Source organism: Accipiter gentilis, chromosome 23 (genome assembly GCF_929443795.1).
Source record: "Accipiter gentilis chromosome 23, bAccGen1.1, whole genome shotgun sequence".
Taxonomy (NCBI): domain Eukaryota; kingdom Metazoa; phylum Chordata; class Aves; order Accipitriformes; family Accipitridae; genus Astur; species Astur gentilis.
In genome coordinates, this window is record NC_064902.1 from 8143620 (window position 1) to 8160268 (window position 16649).

Genomic DNA, 16649 nt, shown 5'->3' on the forward strand with positions numbered 1-16649 from the left:
AAATACACATAAAGGTTGCGCTCTGTCTGCAGGATAGGGTTCTCCAGAGATCTGCGTTTGACCTTCAAGTCACTCAGGAGGTCTGCCAGCTTTTGGTAGAGGTTGTCCTGTGTGGTGATCAGTTGCTGCATCATGTCTGTGATCTCCTGAGGGGCAGAGCCCAAATACATGTGAACATGGAGAAAATCCCCCTCTTTCTGCCACCTATGGAACAGCTCAGCCCACCAGAAACAGCTACCCACCTGGCTCAGGCCTTGAAACACATCCAGTCCAAGGAACAGAGGTAGCTTACTGGGCCACCTTGGCTAAGGCACCCCAATCTCTATACTTAACAGCACATGTGAAACACAGTAAGAATTGCCTTTGTCCCTCAGCCAGCCACTGCCTCATTGGATAGCTTTTGGGACAAGGCAAGGATCAGGCCAACCTCCTCCTCTGGCTCTGTCAGCTGAGAGGCAGTAAGTTCTCCCCCATACACCCAGAGAGGATGGCACAGAGGGCTCTGACTCACAGCTCTGTGCCACCCAGCAAGGCCTGGTGGAGCCAGAGTGCTTACTTACCGGAGAGGAGAGCTGCAGCTGGTTGGAGCTGTTGTACAGCAGCTGGTAGAGCACCTCTGTGGAGGACTCTAGCGCAGGGAGCTGGGACGTAGGAGCTGCCAGCTGTGCTTCCAGCACCCTCTGGTCCTGAACCAACTGGGAGCAATGGGCTGCTATGGCCTCATAGCTGTGGAAATGCTGCTCCTCCCAATCTTGCCCCACCAGCATCTCCCAGAGTCTGCAGGAAAGGACAGCCAGCCAGAGGTCAGAGCAGTGTGCCAGCACTGAGGAAGAACAGGGCTCAGGGGACATTGTACACTGTAGGACTGGGATGCAAGCAGCTGTGGGGCAACAATGAGAGGACAACCTCACCTGGTGAGCAGCCCATGTCCTGGAGGTCTGGGAAGAGCACCATAAAGGACCACACTGAGTCAAGAGCCAGTCAGGTACTCCTTGCTACCAGACACCAGCTACTCCAGAGCTGCGCAGGAAAGACTGAGAAGCCCCTGTCAGTGCAGGACACCCAACCAGAGAAAGCTCTTGCTCCAAGCAGCTTGTGCTTTCTTCTGGCCCAGCTGTCCCTCTCCATGGCTGAAGATTTGCCTCTGCACTCTCCACCTTCACATCCTAGGAACACCTCTGTTCTTCCTACTCATTCCCTTCTCCAAGCCCATGCTTTGCTGCAGCAGCCGTAGCCAGCCAGGAAGAAGCAAATGCCATCTTCCAGGGAATTTCACACTACTGTGGAGTCAGGGGGCCTCTGCACTGGCAGAAGAGGACTGCTAGACTGCCTGGTAGCTTGGGTCTGCCACATGCCTCTCCCATTCCCATGCCACCTCCTCCACGTCTAGTTTGTTCCTCATGCACACACACACCCAGGCCCTTACCGTACAGCAGAGAGGTCTTTGGGATCTATCCATACGCGTGGACAACCTTTCTGGGAGGAGCTGGCATCTTTGAAGTAGTCCTGCTGCTCCTGCAGCCTGGTCTGGGCTTCCCTCATAGCAGTTTTCATCTCCCCCAGCTGAGAAGCCTTCTGGTCCAACTCCTTTCTCTCCCATTTCAGCTGGAGCTCCAGCAGATCCAGGCGGCTGTGCTGGCTTGCCAGCCAGGCAGCTGCCTCCTCCTGCCTCCTGGCAATGTACTGCAGATGGGCAGCTTCCAGGCTGAGCTGCCTCTGCAGGATGGGCAGGCGAGAGAGGCAGGCCTCTGCCTTCAGCAGGGGTGGCAGCCGGTGGGTCAGGATCTGCGTGATGTCGCAACGCAGGGCATGAAGCTGCTTCTGAAGTGTGGCAGCCTGACTCCGGAGCTCCACCTCAACTACATGCTGTGCAGGGGAAAGACAAGACAGGCTGGTGTCGGGGTGCACCACTAGCACTGCCTGGCTCTGCCACCCCCTCCCCTCCTGACATGTCAGCTGTGCTCCAGCATTCAACAGCAGGGACTGCCTGCAGCACAGGCAGACCCTGCCACAAAGGATGGTGGAGGAAAGGGAGCACTGGCCCTACCTGGTTGTCCTTGAGAGCTTCCAGAGTCCTCTGGGCCCACTCCAGTGCAGCACAGTTGCCTTCCACTTTTGCTGACGTGACTATAACCTCCCTCTGGGCACAGATATGTGCTTTCTCCATTCGGCTCAGCTCCTTCCAGTAGTGGTCTTGGTCCTCCAGTAGCTCATCTCCATCAGTCCCAAGGCTTTTCAGCATTGTTGTTTGCTCGGCATCCACTCTCTCCGTGGCTTCCTGGCTGCTATCTCTCTCTTCCTCATCCCCCATGCTCAACACCTCTCTTCCATTCCTCCCCTCCACTAGCAGCTCTGTGTTTGAGCCTCGGACCAGTATTCCCTGACTTACTGCTGCCACCCCCCATGGTGCGTTTGCACACTCTTGATAAGGAGCTCCTCTTCTTCCTTCCAGTATGTTCCAGTCTGAGTCCATCTGTGTCGCAGCCTCCAGCCTTTCCTTCAGGCTGCTCTTTCCCTGTGCACTTTTTCCCTGAGCATCTGGAGCTTGGACACTGCCTGGTAGGACCCCCTGGATGAAACCCTCAAACATGTTGGTGGCCTGTTGTTCTAGCTCTAGGTAAGGGCCAAGATCCATCTCGCACATCAGTGCCGGCAGCCGGCCTTTCCCCACATCCCCATGCCACTCTGCCAGCTGCTTTGCAGCCTTGCTGATCTGGCTCAGGACAGCCCTGGTTTGGAAGGCTTCTACTTCCAGGTCCATCTGAGCTTTCCTCAAGTCCTGCTTCACCACTTCCTCCTCCTCCTCCAAACACCTCAGCTCCCGCTGCAGGTTTGCTGCCCAAACCTGCAGCTTACTGTGCCGCCAGAGCTGACGGTCATGATAGTCCTTCAGCTCCTGAAGCTCTTGCTGCAGGGCCTCCGAAGAGAGACTCTCATCATCTGGCATCATGCTTGGCAACTGTGGGACCTGGTGGCACATCCGTAACGCCTGCTCGAGAGCATCACCTTCCAGGATGGGCTTGCCTGCAGCCAACAGGGCATCGTAGGCCTCCACCTCAGCTGGGCTCAGTACATTCTCCTCACCCACCGTGCTGCAGAACCACTCGAGGAACTGCTTTGTCTGAGGGCAGTCAAAGAGCCAGTCAAAGTCCTTCCCACAGAGCTTGTCTGCGTGGGGGTAGACCAGCCTCAGCGTTGCCACAAACTCTTCCCCTCTGTTGACCGTGTCCAGCGGGAAGGCCTGGGAGTATCTCTGGCTGAACATGGCAAGGATGGTCAGCACTAGAAGGAAAAAAGCAGGAGTCATCCTTAAGGGTCCTGACACCCACAGCCATCTCAAGGGTGCCACAGCGACATTCCTAGCTCCCTGCTTGAGGAGAGACTCAAGCAGTCCCTCCACAAGTGCTGCAGACCAGCTTATGGGGTGCAGCATTGCTACAGTGGGGTACAAGGCAAATGAGAGCCCACAGAGCAAGGGAGAAAGCCTGCCCATGCCCCATTTCCATACAGCCTCCTCCCCAGGGCCATATGGGTCTAGCTCCTTTGCTAAGACATCTTCAGCCCGTAAGACACACCTGTCAGAGCACCAGGGCATGCTTTTTCAGCTCATAGTTTGCTCAGTGCCCTTTCAGATAACCAGCTTTCCCTTCAAATACCTCTGCCCTTCCTGCATGTGCACTGCATCCTCTAAATGTCCTGCCACTGGTCCCAGTCTCCACTGGGCCAGCTGAGGGGTGAGCACCCCACCTCACCAAGAATCAGGCCAACCCGCTGTCTCCATTTGGGTTTTGAAGGTACGAGCAATGCAGCGGCCTCCCCTCGGTGTGAAGATGGTGATTGAAGCTGTCTGCATTATGAAAGGAATCAAGCCCAAAAGGGTGGCAGGAGAAAAGCTAGGCTCCAAGGTGGATGACTACTGGGAGCCAGGCAGGGGCCTTCTCCAGGACCCAGGGAAGTTCCTGGACAGCCTGTTTAAGTATGATAAGGTAAGTGGTGGCAGAGGGAGGCTGTGACCAGGGATCAGGTATTGCCTCACAGAGATCATTCTCACAGCAATGAAGCTTAAAGCCCTCTGTGGACAACACCCCTCAGCAGCACAGAGGTTGAGGACATATTTGGCCTGGAAGTCATGTCAGCTGGCTGCACTTCATTGCCTTGGGCAATGGGACCCAGATGCACAAGTTTTGCCCTTCTGTCCCTCTGCTTCTTCCATGTGGAAGAGCTGGATGGAAGTGATTTGGGAAATGATTTACCCAATCCCACAGCCATGCCTCCCAGGCCTCAAAACACAGCAATTTGATTCCTCTTGCTCCAGCACAATGCCTTACCCACCCTGGCAGGTCCTGGGGCAGGCTGCAGCCACTGGGTGAAGCCCTTTGAGACCCTCAGTCGGATCTCCAGCACCCTTATCACCAATCTCCTTTCTCTTGCACCATTCCTTGCAGGACAACATTGCAGACACCGTGATCAGGGCCATCCAGCCCTACATTGACAGTGAGGAGTTTCAGCCAGCTGCCATCGCCAAGGTCTCCAAAGCTTGCACCTCCATCTGCCAGTGGGTGCGTGCCATGCACAAGTACCACTTTGTGGCCAAGATCGTGGAGCCCAAGCGGGTAAGAGGCAGCATGACCCAGTTGCTCTAGGTGTTAAGGAAACAGTACTAGCAGCCCCCTTCTGCAGAATATGCTGAGAATCACCGTGTTCTCCAGGTCAGGACATGATGTTCAGACCAAGCCTTAGCAGAGCCAAAGCCTCAAAACCCATAATGTAATAAAGTAGAAGAAATCAGCCTAGAATATGCTGGGACAGAAGTGGTACCTTGTTCTTAGTACAGAGTTTCTGGCTCAGCAGAATCTGTACTTACAGAACCATTCCCACATCTCACTAGTGTTTCAGCCTCAATCCTCTCTGAGCCTAGCTATTTCTTTATTGTTATTTTGAGGCAAGCAGAGGAACCTTTCCTCCTGTTCACTAGTGGGCCATATCCTGAGCTTGTGTAAGCTGGCACAGGCTCTTGGCTTTTTGGAGCTATGCAGAAATGCCTTCCTCACCCCTACATTTATTCCTGAGCTTGCAGAACATCCCCCTGGAGTTAGGCAGGTCAACCTTTGTCATACAGGGAAGGATCTCAGTATCAGCTACTGCTTTTATGGTAAACCAATTCTTGTTCCAAGGTCTCTAGCTTTTTGGGGAAGAGCCTGGCCATATGCCCAACATACCCACTGTTTCCTTGTGCATCTCTGCAGCAAGCCTGGCGGGAAGCAGAAGAGGACCTGCGTGCCACTCAGCAGGTCCTTGAGGAAGCTAAGGAACGCCTGAGGGAGGTCGAAGGTGGCATTGCCATGCTGCAAGCCAAGCACAAGATATGCATAGCCAAGAAGGAGGAGTTGGAGATGAAGTGTGAGCAGTGTCAGCAGAGACTGGGCCGTGCTGATTTGGTAAGGGACAGAGCTGGGTTCTGCCTGCTTGGATGAAACAACCTGATTTCAGGTCAAGGAGGACATCTGTGTGCCTGCAACTCAAGACAATCCCAGGTTGAAGCTGCCTGGCCAGATCTCAGCAGCACAACAGGACTGGGGAAGCTAAGCTAGCCAGGCACTGGTGTGAAAATGTTGTCCTCCTGTGCACAGCTTCTTTAGCCAGGACAGCTGAGAGCAGCCCAGCAATCCTAGGATTAAGTGCTCAAATCTGGGGACAGAATTCAGGATATGGCAGAGGCCACCTTGCAATCTCTGGTCACCAAAGTCACCTGGACCATTATCCAGAGAGCAGCAGGTCCAGGACACAAGGTTGGACCATGCAGCAGCTCTCACATGTGCAACTTATTCCACAGCTCATAAACAGCCTGGCTGATGAAAAGGTGCGCTGGCAGGACACTGTAGAGAACCTGGATTACAAGATCAACAACATCACTGGAGACGTGCTGGTTGCAGCTGGCTTTGTGGCCTACCTAGGTCCTTTTACAGTAAGTGTGCAGCACTGCCTGCAAGGGGCTCGGTTAACTGCTCTGCTTTCCTGGCCTCTTGCTGTTGCTGGCCAGATCTGCTGGGAGAAAGGACTAGGGCAAAAGGGTGCAAGATCTCTCCTGGATCACTCTCTGTGCCAGAGGCAGCACAGGATCCCATTTCAATGGAAACAGGATGGTTTAGATGCTCACAGCAGACTAGTTGCAACTAAAAGAAAGGCTATGATTGTTCTTCTCATGGCAGGGACACTACCGCATAGCACTGTGCAAGGAGTGGCTGAGGCAGCTGTCAGAAAACAACATTCCTCACACCAAGGAGCCAAACCTGATCAGCACCCTTGGAGACCCCATGGAAATCCGCTCCTGGCAGGCAAGTTGGAAAAAAACCCAACGCTTCAGGCTGAAGGTGCCTCAGGCAAAGGCTAAAACACTCAGCTCACTAGGATTACCTCTACCAAAGGAAAGACCCCCAAACCAAACAGCTCAATAACAACCAAGCACCTCCACACTGCAGAGCTGGAATTGCTGCTGGGGCTCCTTGCACAATGAACAGGAGAGTACCTGGCAGCATCCAGGCCAGCAGCAACTCTGAGAGCATCAGCCTTAACCTGTAAGGCTTCCCCTTTACAAACCACAGGCTTAGAGCAAAGCCCTGGCCATAGCCTGGCCAAGCCTAACTGTGCCAGCACAGCTCTGTCTCATGGCTCAGCTGCTTCTGGCAGAGCTGCAGCTCTAGGCTTAGCTGCTGTTAGAGGTACCCTCACCACCATCCCTTATCTACCACACTGGGACCACACAGGGGCCAGGGCAGCAAGGGCTTCTCTCTGACCAGCAGTGTTGCACTAGCAGGTATTCCCAACAGCTTTTTCTACCCCATTAGATTGCCGGTTTACCCAACGACACCCTGTCTGTGGAGAATGGGGTAATAACTCAATTCTCCCAGCGCTGGACTCACTACATAGATCCCCAAGGACAAGCAAACAAGTGGATCAAGAATCTGGTAAGACTTGTGGGGAGGAAAGCCAGGTCTGCCAGGATAGGGGAAGTAGCTTTCTGTTAGGACCTGTGCAGAGCAGCCTCAGGCTTTGGACTCCAGAGCTGTAAGACCCCACACTGTCCCAGCTCAGCCTCCCCAGCACCAGACAGGTTCCGCATCTGTATTCATCCCAGGTGGGTTTCCCTGCTTGGGGAAATCAGCACAGGGCAGGAAGGGCCCTGCTGTAAGCAAGTGAGGCATGAGATTCCCACTCTGGCTCTCCACTAGCATTCTAAGGCCCTTACAGCCTTCACTGCACCCTAAAACACACAGAACACTAGTATCTCCCATAACAGCCTTTAGGGTCCCTAGGACAGAAGGGATCAGGGTAGCATTACCTGCGAGCACAGTCCCTACTGACAGGGTGCTGGGAACACAGACCACCACCTCTTCTCTTCCTCCAGAGAGGCACCCACTGCCCTTTTGAAGGGTCAGGCGGGAGGCTCAGGCAGCTGCTCCTGTTTTGCTCCCCAAGGGCTTTTCCCACCCACCTGCTCTCACTTTGCAGGCAAACAAGCTCTGAGTTACCAGTGTGGGGGTCTGCAGTGGTATGGTTCTTTGAAGGAGGTTCTCCCCATCTCCCCCCCACTTCCCTGCTGCTTCATTGGGCTGTCTCTAGTGCCTAGTGACACAGACTAAACTTGCCAAAATAGCCAAAAACTAGCTGAGCAAGAAAAGATACCATTTCTGCTGCTCTGGGGAGCTAAATCAGCCCAGTGAGAGGTGTACCATGTACCAGAGCTGGACGTGAAGGTGAGCAGGACACCGCAGGGACCCTGCCCTCCCCTGCTGCCTTTCAGGAGAAGGTGAACAGCCTGGAGGTGGCCAAGCTCAGCGACCGGGACTTCCTCTGCAGTCTAGAAAATGCCATTACCTTCGGGAAGCCCTTCCTGCTGGAGAATGTCGGCGAGGAGCTGGATCCGGCTCTCGAGCCTGTCCTGCTGAAACAGGTTCCATGTCTCCCCTTGGCAAAGAGGGGCAGTGGGTGCCTGGCTGGGGTGTAAGGGGGAATCTGGCCAGGGTGCAATGGGATGTGGTGGATTTGTAGGTCTCTCTGGGCAGGCAGCACTCACATGGATACTGCCTGTTGTGTGTTTGTATGTCTTGGTCAGGGCTCCAACATGTTGGCAGCATCCTGCACACCCTGGTCTCCTGCCAGCAGGCATCTTTGCCTGGGAGGCAGGGCCATGGAATACAGCTGCTCTGTTCAGGTTCAGGCCTTCAGGTCTGCCAGGTGGCTTGAAGCTGCTCTGTCCGGAGACCCTTCAGACTCTCTCCTCGCTGCAGAGCCCAGGGCACAGCAGGATGCCTTCCCTCACAAGAGGTAGCTGTCCCAGCCTTCCTGTATTTGTCCCTGTCTGGTACAGACCTACAAACAGCAAGGCAACACCGTGCTGAAGCTGGGGGATACGGTGATCCCCTACCATGAGGGTTTCAAGATGTACATCACCACCAACCTGCCCAACCCTCACTACAGCCCTGAGGTCTCCACAAAGCTCACCCTCATCAACTTCACCCTCTCACCCAGGTACCTGCTTACCCCATTAGCTGCCCATGCTGCTCAGCCTCATTCTTTGCAGTCCTCAAAACCTCGGGCCTGTTGCCCCCACCCTCACTGCCGTGGCTTTTGTTGTAGTGGCTTGGAAGACCAACTACTGGGAGAAGTGGTGGCTGCGGAGCGGCCTGACTTAGAAGAAGCTAGAAACCAGCTAATTGTTAGCAATGCCAGGATGCATCAGGAGCTGAAGGAGATAGAAGACCAGATCCTGTATCGGCTCAGCACTTCTGAAGGAAACCCTGTAGATGACTTGGAGCTCATCAAAGTGCTGGAGGCATCCAAGCTCAAGGCTGGAGAGATTCAGGTCAGAGGTGGAGGTGCTCTCCTCCTGCAGCTGTGCATCCCCTGCCAGCACTGCACTAACCATGACGTCTCTTCTGTCCTCCAGGCCAAGGTAATGGTGGCAGAGCAGACAGCGAAGGACATCAACATCACCCGCCTGCAGTATGTGCCCGTGGCTGTCCGCTCGCAGATCCTCTACTTCTGCGTCTCAGACCTGTCCAATGTGGATCCCATGTACCAGTACTCACTCGAGTGGTTCCTCAACATCTTCCTAATGGGGATCAGTAACTCTGAGAGAGCAGGTGCCTGCCCAGAACAACCCCCTCCTATCCTCTTCCTCACCCCACATTCCTGGTCTAGCAGCAGCTAGGACACTTGCAGAGTCAAGGCAAACATGGCCACTTGCATTGGCTCTCAGCGTGGTCCAGAGCTGCCCCTAGTTGTTTCCACACAGCAAGTGAAGATGTGGTCACAGCCTGCCCTGTGTTCTCTTCCCCACTGTTTCTCTGCTGCCCTGTCTGACCAGGTGGGAGGGATGTTAATGCAGGGCACGGGCAAGGTACGCACCGTCCTGGTAATGGTGTGGCTCTGCTTGTCACAGGGCCGCCTCCACGCACAGGTCCTGGCTGCTGCTGCCAGGCTGGGGGCAGCTTTCTCCACCCAGAAATGCGCGTTAGCCAGGATGGTGGTGGCTAGGCCCATGGAGGCTGCCGTGGCGCAGCGTGGACTCCCTTCCAGTGCTGGGGCAGTGTTTTCTTCTGTGTGCGGAGTCTCACAGCCTTGTGCTCTCACAGGCGCTTCTGTGCCAAGTCTGTATTTGAGAGCAGTGTCTGTTCTTCCTGGGCAGGGTGCAGGTGTGCCCCAGTGACCAGCAACCGACCGCTGACGTGGAGAGCACCTTCCACGTCACCCATAGCACCCACCATCTTTGTCTGGTTGTTGCCTTTTTGCAGACACCCTGAAGGACCGGATCGTGAACATTAACAACTACATCACCTTCAGTCTCTACAGCAATGTGTGCCGTAGCCTCTTTGAGAAGCATAAGCTCATGTTTGCCTTCCTGGTTTGCATCCGGATTCTGATGAATGATGGGCAGATTGATATGGTGAGCAAGTCACCTTAGTCCTTTGATGGGATCCTATCAGGGCAACTCAAACCCAGCCTCTTCAGCCCCCTAGAATAGCGACCTGGGGTGGAAAAAGAGCCTTGTTCCCTTGGACTGAGAGCAGACTTGGCAGGCTGGTGGGCAGACCTGGGGCCTCTCTCTTCACTCGGATCTCAGACCTTTCCCTGTGTCTATATGCAGAGCTGCCTAGGCTGAATCACCTGCAGCTTTTGCCGGTTTGCTGCCAGACTGCTGCAAAGGTTAGCAAGTTTGGAGGGAGCAGGCAGGGATTAGAAGACAGAGAAAAGCCAGTGGCAGCTGAACAGTGATGTTGTTCTCACCAGACTCTCCAGTTCACTTACTCCTCAACACACACACCTGGCAGGAGGGGCAGCCAGAAAGTTACAACAGGATTTTAGTTGGATATGGCACAAAGCCACATGCCTCAGGCCCATGCAGGTAGGCTATAATCCCTGACCACGTCCTATCCTGTTCCCAGGACGAGTGGCGGTACCTGCTGTCAGGAGGGACCATAAAAGAGAAGAGGGAGAACCCAGCTCCGGCCTGGCTATATGAGAGAGCGTGGGAAGACATCCTGGCCTTGAGCAGCCTGAAGAACTTCTCCGGCTTTGCCAATGATTTTGAAGCCAACCTTGTAGCGTTCAGGGCCATTTTTGACAGCCCTGAGCCTCACAGGCAGGTGCCCACTCCTTTGTAAGCTTAGCTATGCTTCACCCGGCAGGTGATGGCATCCCTGGGAGAGCATGAGGAGCCACAGTGCCAGCGTTGCTCCCAGTGCAGTGCAACACAAGGGAGAGGATGAGACATTGCCTTGTCTCCTCAAGGGTGGCCCTTGCTTATATGTGTTTCTTGCCCAAGGCAGAGCCACACAATGGTTTAGCCCAGCGTTATCTGGCACTTGCCCAGTGGAAGCAGCTCTGGCTTGCCTGCTGATGGTTTCAAAGCTACAGACAATGACCTCAGCCAAGTGACTGGAAGGTCCTTGTCCCATCTGAAACCGCAGTGGCTGTCTGCAGGCAACTTGGGTCCTTCCTGGGGAGCTACAGGATCTGGCACATTCTCCCCCCCTCCCCAGAATGCACCTAATTGCTTTGCAGAGAGCCCCTGCCTGGGAAGTGGGAAGCTGAGCTTGACGCCTTCCAGAAGCTGCTGGTTCTGCGGTGTCTGCGGGGAGATAAGATCACCAACGCCATGCAGGATTTTGTGGTGCTGAACCTGGACCGGCACTTCATTGAACCACAGGTAACCAGCCAAAAGGAAGCACTGGTGGGGCCAGGAGTGGAGCAGGATGCCTCGAGTTTGCTGTAAGTGGGCTGTCAGCATGTCCCAATTGCAGTGAGGGTGCTTGTGCCTCTCTGCAGCCACAGAGTTCCCACAGCTGGGTAAACATGTTTTAGATGAGGGATATCCTGCCTAATGTCCACCAGTTAAACCACACTGGGGGGAGGCTGATAGTCCAGGCATACGAGAGAAGAGTTTGACAAATAGGAAAGTGGCTACTGCCCTGATCCTAATGCTGCTGGTGGAGAGCTGCACTAGGCCCTTATTGAACATGTTTCTGGCCTCGGCACGCAAGAGCACACCGGTGCCTTGGAGAGGAGCTGGAGGCCAGGCAGGGTGAGGAGATTCTCCGCTCTGACCAACTTTCTGTATTGCAGACCACTGACCTCTCGGTCGTCTTCAGGGAGTCTACTGCCACCACCCCCCTGGTGTTCGTGCTGTCCCCAGGCACTGACCCTGCTACTGATCTCTACAAGTTTGCTGAAGAAATGAAGTTCTCCCAAAAGCTCTCTGCCATTTCTTTGGGCCAAGGCCAGGTAAGCTGCCAGTGCCCAGCTGGGGCAACACTGTCCTGCTGGCACTCCCAGTGATCTCACCTAGCTCCAAGTAAGTCAAACACCCTTGCAGCACAGTGAAAACACCCTCCTTCCCCAGGGCCTTTACTCACCAACCTTCTGCTAGCTGGAGGAGCCAGTTCAGTGGGGGGGCTGCAGCGGTTCCCCCTATACTGCCCTCTAATTTTCCAAATCCATCCCCAGTTCTTCCATTCCCTCCATCCTCCCACACAGGTTTGTAAAAGCTGTAAAAGGGCCTTTGCTGTGCCATCAGACAGCAAAGATCCAGCTGAGCCATGGGGATGAAGCCAGGCTGTGGCTCTGGAAAGTGGTCCTTCCACCCAGCAGCTGTCTCCCTGTCCAGCTCAGTAGGGCACAACCTGCCATGGACCACGGTCTCTGAGCATTTGTCATCTGCCTCCTCAGGGCCCCCGTGCTGAAGCCATGATGCACAGTGCCATGGAGCAGGGCAACTGGGTCTTCTTCCAGAACTGCCACCTGGCCCCCAGCTGGATGCCTTCACTGGAGAGACTCGTCGAAGGCATTGACCCCAGCAAGGTGAGCTGTTTTACTGAGGAGCCTGCCCACTCTGAGGATAACAGACAGGAGGCTGGAGCCCAGATCTAGTTTGGTCTCATCCACAGGTTCCCTATAAAACCAGAGGGTCAGTGCAGGATCAGCTGCAAAGGCTGTGCCTGCACCCTCTGAGCACTTGTTGCCTTCTGGATTTCCAGGTGCACGAGGACTTTCGCCTCTGGCTCACCAGTCTACCAAGCAACCAATTCCCTGTGTCCATCCTCCAGAACGGCTCCAAGATGACCATTGAGCCCCCCCGTGGGGTCAAGGCTAACCTGCTCAAGTCCTACATTAGTTTCAGTGATGACTTCTTGAATTCTTGCCCCAAGGTGAGACCCAGGTTGTGCTTTGGTTTGCTGTCCCCAGCCCGTGCCTGCTCCAATGTATGCTCTCCACCTGGATGTTGCACCTCTCCAGGCATGGGTCTTCCTCTCCACTAGAGCTCTCCTGTGCTAGAAAACGTCTGGTGGTATTTCTCATGAGCCCACATCTACTCTGTGATGAGCCAGTTGGAAGTTTCACTTTGAGAAACAGAAGCAACAGGATTGCAGAGCCCTGGCATAAGACACCTACAGCTCTCTTTAAGCCAGGGAGTGGGCCACAGCCTTCCCCAGCACAACAGCCTGACTGAGGTTTCCACCTCTCCAGGCTCCAGTTGGCACTGCTGAATTGGCACAGCTCCTCTGCCAGGTCCCAGCAGGAAGTGACCCCATCCAAGAATGACTCCTCCCAACCTAAGCACCTCTTCTCCCTGCCCCCCTGCCCACAGGTTGCAGAGTTTAAATCCTTGTTGCTGTCACTTTGCTTCTTCCATGGGAACATGCTGGAGAGGAGAAAGTTTGGGCCTCTGGGGTTCAACATCCCCTATGAGTTCACGGATGGAGACCTTCGCATCTGTGTCAGTCAGCTACAGATGTTCTTAAGCGAATACACCGACATCCCATACAAGGTAAGTGTGTGAGCTGCCCCCCCGCCCCGTGGAGGGAACAGGTTCACGATGCACATGCAGGTCAGAAAGCCGTGGTGGGGTCCCTCACAGGTTCTGAAGTACACAGCTGGGGAGATCAACTACGGCGGCCGTGTGACTGATGACTGGGACAGGCGCTGCATCATGAGTATTTTGGAAGATTTCTACAAGCCTGAGGTTTTAATTCCTGAATTTGCCTATTCTGAATCAGGGATCTACAAGCAGATCAGTACCTCTTCTGACCTCAATGTAAGTACTCAAGTAACAAATTGCAGCTTATAGATCCAGGGGGATCATCATAGTGCAAAGGGGATCTACTCCTCCCTGAAACCCACTGCTTTTCCGGTTCCCTGGGGGAATATAAGTTTGTAAGAACTGGGGGATCTCCAGCTCCTTTCAGGAAGCTGCATCTGTTTCAAGCAACAGGAGGAAAATCTTGTCGCTGCACACGGGACGTGGTAGCAGCTATCACCAGAGTTCCCTAGCTGAAAGCTTTTGTACTCTGGATCATTTTGATATCACATACCTAAGTACCTGAGGAGCTCTGCAGGAGACACAGCAGGAAGCTCACTGCCAAGCTGCCCATTCTCACACAGCATGTGTTTGCTTCTATACAAGTGCAATTTAACTTCCCAGCCAGACCACAAAACATGGCCATGGCCTCCACTCAGCCACCAAACCTGGCTCAGAGGAGCTGCCACCCCATCAGCCAGAGTCCTGCATCAGCAAGCATTGCTCTGGGCACATATAAGCTGCAAGTTGCATTTTCTGGCTGTGACGGGGACAAAGAGCTGTGTAAAAGTCAGATGAATGAACGTCAAACACCAAGGCAAGGAATGTGTCCCAATGAGTCTGTGATCTGCTGGGTTTAGCTTATCCAGCAACCCTGGCTTAGTCATTTCTTTCAGGCCCGTAGCAGCCTGAAGGGGCACCACAGGTTTATCCCTATGCTCTTGGCCTCACAGCCTGTGTGGATTCCTCTCCAGGGCTACCTGCAGTACATCAAAAGCCTGCCGCTCAACGATAGCCCAGAGCTCTTCGGTTTACACGACAATGCCAACATCACCTTCGCTCAGAATGAGACCTTTGCTCTGCTGGGGGCCATTACGCAGCTGCAACCCAAGACCTTCACGCTGGGAGGCCGCAGCAGGGAAGAGGTGGGTGCCCTCATCCCATCGGTGCTCTGGCAGCCAGTGCCTGGTACAGGCAGCGAGCATAAACACCAGCTCTCAGCAGGTGCCACCCTGCCTGCTGGGTGCCAGCAATGGCACTGCCATCCAGGCGTTAGCTCTCCCCCTTCTTGGCAGCCGTGGCCAGGAAGATGCTCACCCACTTGCTGCCTTCCTTCCAGCTCGTGGAGGAGACCTCCAAGGACATCCTGGCAAAGCTGCCTGCCCTCATGAACCTGCAGGAGGTGATCCACAAATACCCGCTGCTCTACAAAGAGTCCATGAACACAGTGCTGGTACAGGAGGTGATCAGGTAAAACCCTTGTGGGATCACGTCCTGGGCCAGCAACCGGCTGGTCCTTTGGGGAACAGCAGAGATGTGGGGGCCCCGCCTCCCACTCACCTTTGAGGAACCTCATTGCTGAGCATGGCAGCAGGATTGGCAGGCACACTAACGACTGTGTTGTCCCAGTCAGGACCCTCAGCTGATCCCTGTCCTGTGGGGACTGATCAGTTTCTCCATCTGCTACTGTCAGCAATTCAGAGCTGGGGGGGGGCAGCTATGAGACCCCGTTAAAGAGGAATGGGGCTAGGGATTACATGGAGGAGCTTCACTTGTACAGAGGTCCATACCCAACCTGGGCAGACATGGGTGATAAACCACTGCACTGAGTCGCTCTGCTCCCTCTACTCTGTCTCCGTAGGTACAACGGGCTCCTGGAGGTGATTGCTCAGACACTGAAGGATTTGCTGAAAGCTCTCAAGGGCCTGGTCGTCATGTCGTCTCAGCTGGAGCTGATGGCCAGCAGCTTGTACAACAACACTGTCCCCGAGATGTGGAATGCCAAGGTATGTGCCCCAGCCAGCCCAGCTGCCCGCAGGAGCTCACCCAAACCAGGGAATGGGTCATTAACCACAACTGGACTGGGTTCTCTCACATGTTGCTGGCCCTTGCTTCCCTGGCATGGAGATCTCTCCTGCCTAGTGCAGCTCATAGTTGTTCCCAGCCCAGGGCTGGATGAATCCCTGGGCGCTGGGCAGGTGTCAGCAGCTGGAGCACAAGGTCTAGGGTGTCCTTAATTGCGTTCAACACCTTTCTCTGTGGGTGCCCTACAGGCCTACCCATCGCTGAAGCCCTTGGCATCCTGGGTGAATGACTTGGTGCAGCGAATTGAATTCTTCCAGAAATGGATCAGCCACGGGATCCCCTCCGTGTTCTGGATCAGCGGGTTCTTCTTCCCCCAGGCCTTCCTCACTGGAACGCTGCAGAACTTTGCCAGGAAGTCCGTCATCTCTATTGACACCATCTCATTTAGCTTCAAGGTCAGTAAGTCAGCCAGAGGCTCTGCATTTTTCTGGATATTTTTTTTTTTTAATCTGCTGCTAGAAGGCAACAAAGGCCACAGTTGTAGCCCTGACCTGCCCAGGAGTTGAAGCCACTAGCTGCAGAGCTGCCCATGGACCCCATCATCCCCTTTGTGCTCAGATACACACACCAACAATGCCAGACACTTCCACAGGGCAAGCAAAGGCTTCTCTGCCTCTCCAGACCTGCTCACATCCCCTCCACAGGCTGCCCCACAGCCTCATGCTGCAAGATGGCAGAAAACCCAGCCCAGCCCAGCCCATCTGAGGGCTGAGGCAGGCTCCCCTTTGCCAGCTCCGACTTAACTAAGAGCAGCTTAAGGGGGTCCTTGGGGCTGAGCCTCCAGGGACACACCTTGATCAAGGCCCTGGGCCCACTCTCCTCTGCAGATAATGAAGGAGTCAGTGAGCGAGCTCACTTGCTATCCCGACGAAGGCTGCTACATCCACGGCTTGTTCCTTGAAGGTGCCCGCTGGGACCCCACTGCATTTCAGCTAGCGGAGTCACACCCTAAGGAGCTTTACACAGAGATGGCTGTCATCTGGCTGCTTCCTGTCCCCAACCGCAAGCCTCCAGCCACTGGCAACTACCTGTGCCCAATCTATAAGACTCTTACTCGCGCAGGTAGGTGCCCTAAAGACAGATCTCCAGAAGCAAGGGAGATTGTAGGAGTAGCTAGGAAGGGCAGCCCAGGAGGGGCTGCAGGAGTTCCTCCTGCCACACACAATGGCAGGGTGCAAGGCACGGTTGGCTGAGACCATCCAGGGAG

At 54.7% G+C, this 16649-nt stretch overlaps 1 protein-coding gene across 1 annotated transcript in view; it reads left to right on the top strand.

Annotated features, from left to right (window-relative positions):
- Positions 1 to 16391, top strand: part of DNAH1 (dynein axonemal heavy chain 1) — a 69878-nt gene extending 53487 nt beyond the window's left edge. Inside the window, exons 54-75 of the mRNA XM_049826518.1 lie at positions 3795 to 3986; positions 4446 to 4613; positions 5247 to 5438; positions 5834 to 5965; positions 6210 to 6335; positions 6846 to 6965; positions 7802 to 7951; positions 8369 to 8529; positions 8638 to 8863; positions 8948 to 9143; positions 9795 to 9946; positions 10446 to 10646; positions 11069 to 11209; positions 11626 to 11784; positions 12229 to 12360; positions 12537 to 12707; positions 13148 to 13327; positions 13418 to 13594; positions 14332 to 14502; positions 14697 to 14827; positions 15219 to 15363; positions 15631 to 16391. Coding sequence (XP_049682475.1) covers positions 3795 to 3986; positions 4446 to 4613; positions 5247 to 5438; positions 5834 to 5965; positions 6210 to 6335; positions 6846 to 6965; positions 7802 to 7951; positions 8369 to 8529; positions 8638 to 8863; positions 8948 to 9143; positions 9795 to 9946; positions 10446 to 10646; positions 11069 to 11209; positions 11626 to 11784; positions 12229 to 12360; positions 12537 to 12707; positions 13148 to 13327; positions 13418 to 13594; positions 14332 to 14502; positions 14697 to 14827; positions 15219 to 15363; positions 15631 to 15948 — 3741 coding nt within the window. The 3' untranslated portion in view covers positions 15949 to 16391. The remainder of the gene's footprint in view (positions 1 to 3794; positions 3987 to 4445; positions 4614 to 5246; positions 5439 to 5833; positions 5966 to 6209; positions 6336 to 6845; positions 6966 to 7801; positions 7952 to 8368; positions 8530 to 8637; positions 8864 to 8947; positions 9144 to 9794; positions 9947 to 10445; positions 10647 to 11068; positions 11210 to 11625; positions 11785 to 12228; positions 12361 to 12536; positions 12708 to 13147; positions 13328 to 13417; positions 13595 to 14331; positions 14503 to 14696; positions 14828 to 15218; positions 15364 to 15630) is intronic.
- Positions 16392 to 16649: the final 258 nt, after the last annotated feature.